Source organism: Octopus sinensis, linkage group LG5, assembly GCF_006345805.1.
Source record: "Octopus sinensis linkage group LG5, ASM634580v1, whole genome shotgun sequence".
Lineage (NCBI taxonomy): Eukaryota > Metazoa > Mollusca > Cephalopoda > Octopoda > Octopodidae > Octopus > Octopus sinensis.
The window spans coordinates 51528019-51541697 of NC_043001.1; the positions used below are offsets into that span (position 1 = coordinate 51528019).

The 13679-nt window shown below is 37.5% G+C and overlaps 1 protein-coding gene across 2 annotated transcripts in view; it reads left to right on the top strand.

Moving 5' to 3' along the window:
• The window catches only part of LOC115212411 (beta-1,3-galactosyl-O-glycosyl-glycoprotein beta-1,6-N-acetylglucosaminyltransferase), a 127072-nt gene that overhangs the window by 20507 nt on the left and 92886 nt on the right, over positions 1-13679 (top strand). The window contains exon 1 of one of the 2 annotated variants that reach the window (XM_029781315.2): positions 10275-10355. The exons of the other annotated variant lie outside the window; for it this stretch is intronic. Within the exon in view, the coding sequence (XP_029637175.1) occupies positions 10310-10355 (46 nt within the window). The 5' untranslated portion in view covers positions 10275-10309. Of the gene's footprint in view, positions 1-10274; positions 10356-13679 lie in introns of those variants that run through there. 2 annotated transcript variants of the gene reach the window in all.

Sequence of the window (13679 nt, forward strand, 5' to 3'; positions counted from 1 at the left end):
CATCTGATACAATTTTTGTGAAAAAATATTTTTTATCAGAATAAATATATTTATTTCCTTTTACCACTTTGTTACTGTATTTAGTTTGAGATTTTCTGTGTTTCTTTCAATTAATTTTAACAATAACAAAGAATTTAGTAAAATAACTTAGTTATCATTAAGCTGGAGTTAGGAACATAAATTGTGATTAAGGTTTGATGCAAGATTTTAATTCAAAACTTACGAAAATGAGACATTTGTAGTACAAAGCCAAAGACGGTTTCATCCAGGTTGGTATTAAAAAGGTTAACATTCTTTAAAATTGCGAGCAACGCCAGGTACTTCGGCTAGTATATATATATATATATAATATATATATATATATATATATGGCCTATTCGCTTAGCCAGTGGGGTGACGTCATTTAAAGGCTAAAACAATGCGAAGCGCATTGTGACCAGCGATGTGTAGCAACATCTGATAGCCTGGTCGGTCGCGTGATCACGTGGTCACGTGATTATATATATATATATATATATATATATATATATATATATGTATGTATGTATATTATTTATATTATTATTTGATTGAACACCACGCATCCATTTCCAAGTAAGTTTTATCTTAATATATTTGATGCGACTCTTTCCTTTACTGTTCCCTCTCTCTCCCTCTTTCGTTTTCTTTCTAATCCTTTCCCTAATTCTTTCTTTCTCCCCTTCACCCTTTTGTATCTGTCTCTCTTCCTCCTTTGCTCTCTCTCATTGCTCACACGTGACCATCGTCCATATTTCCTTTCCTCACGTGATCATCTTTCTTTCCGAGCAACACCAGGTACTTATATATATATATATAGAGAGAGAGAGAGAGAGAAAGAGAGAGAGAGAGAGAGAGAGAGAGAGAGAGAGAGAGAGAGAGAGAGAGAGAGACCCCGCTACATGTCTAAATTCAAGAACATGTCCACACATGGCTAAATATTTGCTACGTTTTTGGTCCCTGAAGACCACAGATAGAACCTGCTTTTTATATTGTGTCCACGTACAAGTATTTCATTTCTTACATATATATTTTTATATATATTTTCTTAATATATTTTATTGCTTTATATATTTATGTATATACGTTTTCTGTGCATCACATTTCACCCTGCACTTTTGTGCATATGCGTAAGTAGACGTGTTTATGAACATAATTGTGCGTTTAAGGGTATATATACGAGTGTGTGTGCCTGTGTGCGGGTGTGTATATGTGTATGTTTACATATATATGGATACATACATATATATATGAGTGTGTATGTGGATGTGCATGTATGTGTTTTATGCGAGTGTGGGTAAGTATATGCATGTATGCACATGCACGTTAGTGTGTGTGCGTGCATGTGTATGTACATGCGCGTATACGCAGATTCTATGAGCGTGGTTTTACTTTCTCCCTATTTGAGTAATTTCCCTTTATTTAACGGTCATTTTCACGGGATTTTTGTTTGTTCTAATAACTGACGAGATGCCGGAGCTGACTTCCGCCTCGACATCCGACTAATTGTCACATATTATATTACATTATATATATATATACACGCACACGCTCAGAACCGTGCTAACAGCTTAGGAGTAAGATTTAGGATTACACGGTTTTATGAGAATCGATTTTGATAAAGCTTTTCCCAGCTGGTTTGCACACTATGGCAATACGTTATGTTTTCATTATTCTGTGCAACGTTCTTTCTTTTATTTTTATTTCAGATGCTTCAGTTTTTGCATGAACCACGCTAATAGTTTTGAATGGAAATAGCCCTCTAGACTTTTTCTTCAGAAAATGAAGGGTAATGGTACGTATTAAGCATACATTGAGTATATATTTAACAGAAAACCATAATAATATTATTGACATAATGAATTATTTAGCCACAGAGCGCCATTTTGACGGATAACTTCAAAACCCTTATTAGTCATGGAATCTGTCAATTTCTTAATAATAGCATATTGGACTGCCTCTGCTGCAACTTTGATAGTCGCCTATAAGACATCTTTCGATGTAAATTGGGGTCCATCGGCATAAACATCTTGATTAATGATGAACCAATGATTTTCGATAGGGTTGAGATCCGTAGATGCTAGCGGCCATGCCATCAACCTTTCATCTTATATGCCCTAAGACCCTAGGAATATTTTGGGCGGTCCTAGCAGAGTGGAAGGGAGCGTTGTCATGTATGAATACGGTATGTCATTCAGCCAGGGATCTAAGACCTTCTTCAGGAAATTGCACATTAACCTCTTCAGGCACCCTGACTGGGCCAACAAGCCTGTCCCCGACTCCTCACCCTGTTGTTGGCGTCGTAAACGTTGTAACCATTTGCCCGACCGTCAGGTTCGTCAAGGGCCACTCTGGTTTCGTCAGTGAACAGAACACAGCTCAAGTCTAACGTCATTTACTTTTGGGCCCATTAAAGCCTCAAACACCTGTGATGAAGCAGTTTCAAGGGTTCTTGCACGGAAGCCATGGTCCCGAGGATGTAATTTCTGTTGGTTTTCGGTACATGAGGAAGTCCGTGGACGTTGAAAATGGCTTTGCTTATTTGTCCAGGTCTCCTAAGTAACGTCCCGCCAATATTCTTTAAATTTCTAGCTGTCACAGTTTTTGAAGTCCCACCATCGGATCGTTTCTTCCTTGGCGCACACGTGGCTAAACATTTCATTATGTCAATAAATCTTATAATATTAATATGGTTTTCTGTTAAATATATACTCAATGTATCTTTAATATGTAGCATCACTCTCCACTTTCTGAAAAAATATGTCTAGACGTGCTATTTTCATTCAAAATCTATTAGTGTGGTTCACCCAAAAACAGAAGCATCTGAAATAAGGAAGAAAGGACGTTGCACAGCATAATGAAAACATAACAATGGTGTTGCCATAGTAACCACTCGTTTATTTAACTTTGATGCGTAACGTGATATAACCATTAACTGAACATTTGCATAATCTGTACGTTTGTAAAAATAACCACCCATTTACATGTCAAAATCTATTGTATAGACTTTCTAAACTTGCACCCGAAAGATCATTTCACAATCAATAATGCTACTACGGATAGTTATACTCATGCTATTACTATTCTTTGTAACGACTTCACAGCTAGTTTCAGCAAGAATAAATCAAATATATATTTACTGAATCTAATGGTTTGTACTTGTCACCACTGCAAAACAAATATTCTAAAAACTTTATGCACTCTTTGAAATTTTTCCTGTAAAAATATAACACACAAAAATAAGATAAAACTGAAAACGTTTTTGGTCACCAACTAGGAAAAAATTCAATATGAATGGAGGACTCCACCCAAGAGCAGGAGTAGCAAGATTATATTTACCTGGAAAGGCAGACAGAAGAGAATTAATATCAGCAGAAGACTTCGTGGAGATAGCTAGATTATATATAGACTCCTATGTAGGTAATAGTGAAGGAAGTTTATTAAAAGCTGCTAGAGTCACAGCAAGACATAGGGAAACCAAAAACCCAAGCAAAGCTAGAACCCAGAAGAAAACAGAAGTTATCTGACTGGCAGGCGAAGGCGTTGCATGGTGGATTCCGAAAGATAGTTGCAGCAAATAGTAGTAGTGAGATATGGTTATGGTTGCAGAAAGGAAAGCTGAAATGGGAGACAGAAAGTTTGTTAGTAACAGGACAAGATCAAGCATTAAGGACTAATTGGATAAAAGCCAACATGGACAAAAAATGAAGTAGATTCTCAATGTAGATTATGCAAATCAAAAGAGGAAAGTGTTACTCATATAGTAGATGAATGTAGCATTCTGGCACAGAAAGTATATAAGAAAAGACATGATAACCCAGGGAGAGTAATCCACTGGAAGTTATGTAGAAAGCTAGGATCTGAGCATACTGATGAATGGTATGAACACAAACCTAGTAAAGAACAAGAAAGTAAAAAAATATAAGATGTTGTGGAACTATAACATTCATACTGGCAGCGTAATAGAAGCTAGAAGGCTTGATTTAGTAGTAGTAGATAAAGCGAATAGAAGGTGCCAGATAATTGACTTTACAGTCCCAAATGAAGAAAAAACCAATATGAGAGATGTAGAAAAAATACCAAAGTACTCGGACATAACCATTGAATCACAGAGTCTATGGAAAGTGCGGGTAAACTGTATCTTAGTAGTATTACGTGCATTGGAAACTATCCCTAAAATTTGAACATATGGACAGAAGAAATAGGCATAAACCTTAGTTTAGTACAGCTCCAGAAAATAGTGTTATTAGGGACAGTTAAAATATTAAGGAGGGTTCTTGGCATCTAAGGTTACTTGTTGTAGCCTGATATGATTTTTTTCTTCCAGCAGTCTAATTTGTTGTGCGTATAAGGAGGAGGAGAAGAAGAAGAAGAAAAAGAAGAAGAAGAAGAAGAAGAATATCGTCATCGTTCTCTCGTAGCCTTGTCTTTATTCTATCGTAGATCGCCTTTTGCTCATGTCATGTCACCATTAGTTTTATTGTCTTCTTCCTAACCTTCTATATGTCCCTCATCGAGCGAGCTATCACTGTTCTTTTCCTGGGGTGTATTAGTGGTTTCACCTCTGTTTTCTGCTATTAGATTACTTTTATCAACTGCTGTTTTCCGATACCCGTCTTTTGATAGCTTCGAGCTCAATTTCTGTGAACCAAATATTTTTTCTTATTGCTCTAGCTTGATCACATAATCTTTGTTCTGTGAGTTGAAACTATCCTCTTTTTCTCCATTGATCATACATACGTTGTCGGTATCCCCTAAGATGAACACCATTTTCGTGTACCGGGTTGTTCAGGTAGTAATACTCCATGACCACAGCCTTGACTTGTTTGTTCCATGTGCTGGTCCCTTGCTGGATAACAACAGGCTGGAGTCGGACCAGTTTTTCTGAGCTTCATTACCACCGTTATTCACAATATTTTGTTTTTTCATTGACACTTGTATGAGGTAGCGATTATCAGGTTGCGCAATTACCAGTGTTTTATTGTGACACCATCACTAGATGTATCATCAGTCACAGCCTAGGGAGATTCCAACTGTTTCTTTCATTATTATTATTATTATTATTATTATTATTATTATTATCATTATGATTCAGTGCAACCATGAAATAGAGAATAGGAAACCAGACATAGTGTCACTTGAGAAAGAAAACGAATGATGCTGGATCATAGATATAGCATGCCCAGCTGACAACAATGTATGCGATAAGGAAGAAAGAAAAGTTGACAGATATGACAGATTATCTTGGAAGGATAAGCAGTTGTGGTCGATGTAAAAAGTGGTAGTAGTATCAATAATTGTCGGAGCCCTGGGGACAATGCGTAAAAATCTTGAGAAGTACATGGAACAAATAGGGACTGCAATAAGGGTGGAGAACTTTCAGAAAACAGCACTGCTTGGAACCTCTCTAATACTCCAGAGGTGCTCGAAAAATAAGGGATGTTACCTTATTTCACTGGTAGTGAACAGCTGGCGCCGTAGTATATCCCCAGCGTTAAAAGCTGTGCAAAGACGATAAATAATAATGATGATGATGATGATGATAATAATAATGATAATAATAATAATAATAATAATAATAATAATAATAATAATGATTATAATACGTCTCTACATCTGCCACAATACAGGGTTCTATACTAATAATTTTAATGCAGTACAAATATGTCTAACGAAACAAAAATGAAAGCTACAATAGTACACCAAATGGCTTGTCCTATGGTTAATCTGGAAGCGCGTCCCCCAGGGGTGAGCTAGCCTGGGGTCGAAAGTCATCCACTGGCACAAACTCTTCTCTGAATACGAACCTGGTTGGTCACTTGAACGGGAACTGCCCCAAATCAGGCCCTCCAAGTCCACCACCACACTCACCATGGAGAGAAAAATGTATGAGGATCAAATGAACCTGAGAAGAGTATACGGAAGTAAAATACGCCTATTACTATGCATGAGGCACGCCATCTGAAAAGAAACACACCGCACTCTCTTATAAAATATGGAGAACACAAAATCAAGACAGCAGACTATATTTGGACGAAAACAAGTTAGCAAATGTTAGGAGGGATATCATCAGAAATAAAAGACTCACAGATAGTGAAATAACTGCAATCAGGCACGCGGCGGAAAATGACCTAAATATAAGACAGAAAGGAAATGAAGAAGCAGACAAAGAGAGCAACTCTCCATGAGTCTCAATTGAGAAACTGCCATCTGAGCAGAACATGCTAACGTTTGGAGAAATAAATTGTAATGAACCTGATAAAGATAACGAGGAAAGTGGTAAAGAAATAATATTTGAAGACTACACATTTACTGGAGAACATAGAGAGTCTATGATAGAACTGAAGCAGAAAATCCAGTTGTAAGACACGCCAATATCCATGATAGGGAACCACTTCATAAGATATCAAAATGTAATCCAAAATAGAAAACATATTAAAATTAGAAACTATGTAACAAAGGAAATTATACAAGAACTAAAATCAGAGCTCACTGAATTAAATGAAATTATTTACGCAGCTGCTAAGACAATTAAAACCAGTTGTATGTCTCTGAGAAAACAAAGAAATACAAACTTGAGAAGAATTCCAAAATAGAAAAGTAAAATTGAAAAAGTGATTGAAATAATGAGAGGTGAAATATTCAATATTGAATGAACTAATCTGTGGAAACGATGTAAAAACCAGAAAAGGAAGAAAGATGAAGAGAAAAAATAGATTCTCACCAAGAGAAGAACTGCTTTCAGCAAAAGAAACACTGCAACAAAAAATCCAAGCGAAAGCTCAAAGAATACGAAGATTTGAGAAAAGAAACAAATTTTACAACCAAAATAAGCTGTTCACATCCAATGCGAAAACATTCCATAGAGAAATAGTGAAAGAGAAAATAACCGTTGAAGACCCTGCTACCATAGAAGTTTAAAAATTCTGGTAAAATATCTGGAGTGATAAAAAGACTTACAATGAAAATGAAGACTGGATTAGATGCACAGAAGGATCCTACAAAAACTTACCGGAACAAGCATAGGAGGACATCACAATAGTAGACCTAAGAATGACACTCGCGAAGGCTCATAAGTGGAAATCCCCTGGTAATGATAGGGTTCCAAATTTCTGCGTCGCCTCACTCCCACGCGCACACGAAAAGTTAGTCCAGTTATTCAATAAAATTATGAGAGATCCTACGAAAACACCTGATTGGTTAGCAAGATTTATTACTTACTTACTCTCGAAGAATAATGAAACCAAAACTCCCCAAAGCTATCGGTCAATAACATGTCTATCTACCACATATAAAATTTTAACGTCCATCTTCGTGGAGTAAACATACAAATTTATGAAACAGAACATTTTCCCTACTGAGCATGATCCTAGAGAAATGTCATAATAGACGCAGAAATCTCAGTTCTGCATGGATTGATTATAAAAAGGCCTTCCACAGCGTACCGCATTCATGGATCTTGAAATCGCTGGATATCTTCAAAATTTCTCCTGCGATTTCAAACCTCCTGACGCACAACATATCAATGTGGAATACGAATATCCAACTATACCACTCTGATGGAGTACTGACCACAAAAAATATTAATATCAACTGCAACATTTTCAAGATGACTCACTTTCACCTTTAATTTTCTGCAAAGCCCTAATACCCCTTACAAGTGAACTCAACAGAACAAAGTGTGGATATAAAATTGGCGACAAGAAAATAAGTCACCTGTTTTATATGGATGACTTAAAACTCTATAGCAAAGACGATAATGAGCTTGAAGGACTACTACGCACTGGGAAAGCATTCAGTGATGACATTAGGAGGGAATTTGGTCTTGATAAATGTGCCAGAAAGGGAAACTGAAGATTTCACATTCAGTGGAAATGGATGTTGACAGTCATAAAATTACTCGAGCAGGAACCAACTTACAAATACCTCGGAATAAATGAGGGCTATGCCATTCAGCATGCAAGTATGAAAGAGGAGATCAGGAAGGAGTGTTACAGAAGAGTTCGAGCAGTCCTAACATCCGAGTTAAATGCACGTAACAAAGTGTTAGCTATAAATTCCTTAGCTGTTCCGGTTGTTATTCAATGTGTTGCACTGGAATATGAGCTAAATAAGGAAGATTGACTGGAAAATCCGTAAGCTCCCGACTTGCAGTAAGATGCACCACCCAAAAGGAGACGTAGACCGTCTTTCTCTAGCCAGAGCTCAAGGAGGTCGAGGCTTGATGCAATCTGAAATCTCTTACAAAACCACCATAAATGAACTGGCAAAATATCTTGAAATATCTAACGATTGGATGCTAAAGCTCGTTGAAAACCACGAAAGACGTAAGAAGCTACATTCTGTTATGAAGGAAAGTAAAATATTTTCAAGTGAGCTTATGCATAATACTCAGGCTGAACAGCATGATGGAAGTGCTATAACTGTAGTTGCAAAGAAGGTTAAATCAATAGCAAAGCAAAATGCGTTTGAACAATTGGCTGATAGGTAGGAACAAAAAATCTCTGCATGGCAAATATATGGCCCGTAGCAAACAAGCTGATGTAGACAAGAAGCAAACCATCAGTGGCTACGGAGCTCAGAGCTAAAGGCAGAGAGTGAAGGCTTTATCTTGGTTACTCAAGATCAGAGCTTATTGACCCGGAACTATCAAGCGAATGTGATGAAAAATGGCCAATATCTACACTGGAAAATGTGTTGGCATTATAAAATCAAAAACGCTGACAAAAAGTACAAGCACCACCCTGAGGCTGTAACTGAGGGAGAAAATGTAACTATTCTTTGGGACTTCCCAGTATGTACAGACCGGACCATCAAAGCAAACAAACCAGATATTGTTGTGAAAGACAAAAGCAATAAAGTCTGTTTATCGACTGACATGAGCATTCTCTGTGACCATAATGTCTTGGTAAAAGAATTTGATAAGCTCAGAAAATTTGAAGATTTACTCATCGAAATCGAAAAGATGTGGCATCTCAAGACGGTTACAATACCAGTGATTGTAGTAGCACTTGGAATGATCAAAAAGCGAACTGAAAATTATTTAAGAATGATTCTTGGCTTTCCGTCCATACAGGAAGTGCAAAAGATTGTCTTAACTAGTACATCACACATAATGAACAGAGCATTGTCACTGCGAATTTTCTTTCCCATTTCCCCCTTTATTTTCTTTGTTTACTTTTTTACTTTTTTATTCTTTATTTTTCTCTGTCTTTCTTTCCTTTTTTCTCTATCACAGGACTTCGTAAACGGACAGTTTGGTGTGTTTATTTTAATGGCCTACCAATGTAAACAGGGCGTTTCTCTACCCTAGGTGTCAGGAAGACACTCGGCAAGAAATGGAAACAGAATTCAGCCACGGTATGCCAACTCAGCATGTATTGATAGCAACTGGACCACTAGTTGGACCCAATCGAGTAGCTTCCATTGACTCGTGTCTTAGAGTATGCACCTTAACTTTGTCAGTACAAACTTTATGCTTAGTGTTCAAGAATTTGCTGAGGGCTAATCTTGCCGTAAGCACATCAGTTGCAATGCCTTTCTTAAGCGCCGCTTCTGCGTTTCTAATTAAGTTTCCCTCTGTTCTCTTTCTTCGCATCGCTACAACCTTACTAAACCTATTTCATTCGACTTTTCAAGGTAAAGCACTATTTGTTGTTGGCGACGTTGGTGCTCGCTCAAGTAATTCGTTAATCCTATTTCAGTAAACCTGGCAAATCGGGACTGATGCGATCAGCTTCCATTAACTGAATCGTTTCTCACGAAGCCTAAATGGTTCAACCGTACAGATAATAAATTTCAAGTCTGTGTAGCCGACGATTTAATGAAATACGGACAACCTAAGCTATCCTTATCTACTGACATACTAGCTGATCCGATGCAGTTCGTACATGTCAACATCGGCACATTCAGGAAATCCAGTCGTCACTTGTCAGGCATTGAAAACATCTGAGTTTTACGAGGGCTTTGCACCCCTCTCCTACCAGCTAGCCGCATATAATCCAAACATGTCCAGTTGGCCACAAGCACTTAAGATTGGGATGTTCTCAGGAAAACCTCCAGACACCCCAAAAAAATCTGGCTGTCCCAGCTACCAGTCTAAAGGCACCCTTTCGCTACCGTTCAGACCCAGGTTCAACTTACCTTCTAGGTCCTAGAAGATGGCCCTTGCTTTGGCATTCCGGAACAATATACTGCACTTCCACTTCCCATTCTTAGTTGACATGGAGATAAGTAAATCTTGTATCCCCCGAAAATGGGAAAGAAAGCTTCTGGATCAGAAAATCTAGTCATGCTGATGGCTACAACACTTATATCTAGTGACTTCAGGCCGTTGCGTAAGTACCCTTCTTTCCAAGACAATCTCGGATCACGTGCATTTATACTGCCTATTCTGAGAAAAGCCATGTTAGACAGAGAGAAAGAAAGAAAAGAAAGAGGACAGGGGAAGATAGATGTTTCGTTCCTCTGTTCCAATGTTTTTTTCTGAAATCGTCTTATTGAATTAGAGAATTTATTTTTTTATGCTGCTGTATACGTTGTGTGGTTTTGGGATGATTTTTATGCGTTGTGTTGGTGCGATGAAATTGCTCTAATTGATGTTTGTGTACTTATATATGTGTTCCATTATTGTCTTGTTCGTGCTTATGGCAGGGAAACTTGTGACATTTCTTTGCCATTGTTTTTGGATTTACTGATGTGTGTGCAGTTGATGATAGTTGTGACGGTGGTGATGGTGATAATGATGTTGTTGGAAATTATATATGTTGTTGCTGAGAGGTTCTCTCCGTTTGAATCCCCTTGCTTGTTGTTGTTCTCTTTTTATTTTCTTGCTTGTTACATATACCCTTTCTTCCCGGTCACCTTCGTCACATGACGTCTGAATGATCCCAATCGAGGAGGTGCATATCTTAGGAGTCATTCGTTTTGTTTTGATGTTGTTTGGGGGGGGTTTCAGTTGTTGTTTTTCCTTTGGTGGTTGCTGATTTTGGCATTGCAGCTTCTGCTCTACTGGCCACACGCTGCAGTTGATGCTACTTCTGATTTCTTCGGTGCTGTTGTCGCTGTGATGGTGGTGTTGACAGAAGTGGAGGTCTTATTTATTTCCTTGATATTGTTTGTATCACTACACAAACGACATCTAGGCTTCTGTCCTCAACGGCTACATAAAGTTGTAAGCAGCCTGGCAAACTGATCAGGTCCACAATAGATTTGATACTATGGTTATCAGTTTGTATTAGAAGTTCCATCACTGACCCGACCAATTTTGTTTTTGTAGCCTCTGAATCTGCAAGAATATTGACTTTCTCTTTTATGTCGAAGAGAACCGTTATTATCAGTTAAGAGTTTATTTCTGGTTGGCGGTGGGGAGGGCATCGACTGTTTTAACTTTGAAAACTCTATAACCAAGATAGACTGGTATAAGCACAAGTTCCTCACTCATTATAATGGTGTCGTGGGATGTTTTCTTACTTCCCATTTGTTGGAAATCTCGACTTAACATGCCATATTTTTTTCATTGGTGATGTATGTTTTGATGCTCCAGATGGGCCAGAGGCATTTTCCTATTTCTTGTTGTGTCATCCACTCTTGTTTCTTAGCTTTTATTCCTAGTGTTTTATATATGTTAGTTTTCGATTTTGTTTCTTGCTGAACGGAAACGGGAATATTCAAAGTGACGCGTCCCCCGTCTGTTTTCCAAAATATGCATGACTTCTTTCAATTCGTCTGCTGGGCTACTGATTTCTTCTTGAACTTCGTGATCAATATTAGCGAAGGTGACGACGGGGAAATTGTCCTTCTGTTTTCTTTCCTTCCGGTGGTGACGGTAGAGGTGGAAATTGTTGGTGCTTTGGGTGGACAATTAAAACTTTTGTTATTGCTAGTGGTTTCATAGCGGTTGTTTTAATGTTCCCTTTCATTTACCTTCTTGCTGTCATTGTCATTTATGTTGTTGTTGTTGTTATTTGGGCACAAACTGTGGTACTGGCGGCGGTGGTGTTTTGTGTTAACCGTGGGAAAGCAGTAAAGAAATTTTCCTTTCCTTCCTCTCACTTTGTTTTTAAAATGTGGTAGTTTTGAGACTGCGGACGACTGAATATTTGCTTGGTAGCTTATTAGCAATACAGTTCAACAGAAATATGAATAAACCTTTTGAGGCAACTTAATTTACAAATACCTGTAGAGCTTCCGACGTTGCGTCTTTTCTTTTCAAGTATTAATAATAATAATAATAACAATAATAATAATAATAATAATAATATACGCAAAATACCTTCTATGTAATCTCAAGTTTTAAAACAAACATAATTTTCGTTTTTTGGAGTTTTTTTTAGACATTCACTAGTACAACACAAAATATAAAACCAAATATATGGCACACTAGGCATAACAACATCACGAACTTCCAACCCGTTGTCTCTTGAGGTCTCTGGGTGAGACTTGGAGCCAACTTGTACAAATATAAAGCAAAAGTCAAACATAGAATAATAATAATAATAATAATAATAATAATAATAATAATAATAATAAGAAGAAGAAGAAGAAGAAGAAGAAGAAGAAAATGCCCTGATGCAGTACCAGGCAGTGGCTCTCATGGTTTCTGATCTTAACTGATTTGAAGTGTTGTCATAAACGTTGTTTTGTCTTGGTATAAAAGATGGGCTACAGCAAATATTCTGCTCAATATCACAGATTTGCTTGTCAGTTGTTTGCCCTTAACCAGTTGAACATGTCCCTTAGTGGCTGACGATATGTGCATCTCTGATCACGAGCAGAAGTTTTGCTGGAGCATCATAGCCATCTGTTGGAAGGGATTATTTGGGGTTTGTATAATTCACCTCTGGAAACACCCATGTTTCCAGAGGTGAATTATTCAAACCCCAAAGAATCCCTTCCAACAGATGGCTATGATGCTCCAGCAAAACTTCTGCTCGTGATCAGAGATGCACATATCGTCAGCCACTAAGGGACATGTTCAACTGGTTAAGGGCAAACAACTGACAAGCAAATCTGTGATATTGAGCAGAATATTTGCTGTAGCCCATTTTTTATACCAAGACAAAACAATTTTCATGATGACACTTCAAATCAGTTAAGATCAGAAGCCATGAGAGCCACTGCCTGGTACTGCATCAGGGAATTTTCTTCTTCTTCTTCTGTTTATTATTATTATTATCATCATTTTCAAATTTTTGCCGCTAGGGCAGCTTGGGGGAGGTGGAGATGAGTCGATTACATTGATCCGTGTTCAACTGCTACCTATTTTATCGACTCCGAGAGGATGAAAAGTAAAGTCGACCTCGGCGGAATTTGAACCCAGAATGTAAAGACGGGTGAAATATAATAATAATGATAACAACAATGATAATGATGATGATGATGATGATGATAATTATAATAATAATTTCCTAATATGATAACGAGCGTAGTATTTTTATATATTTGTGTGTGTGTATATATATATATATATATATGTATATATACCGTAAATCCTCGAGTATAATCCGTATTTTTTCCCTCAAAATTTAAAGGTCAAAATCCCTAGTGCGTACTATATACGAGGTTAAAAATGAAAAATCTTTTTCTAAGCAATGTCCGAGTCTCTATTTGCTGTCCGGCAATGTTTATTCAGACGCATTTTGTGATGTCAGGTGCGATAA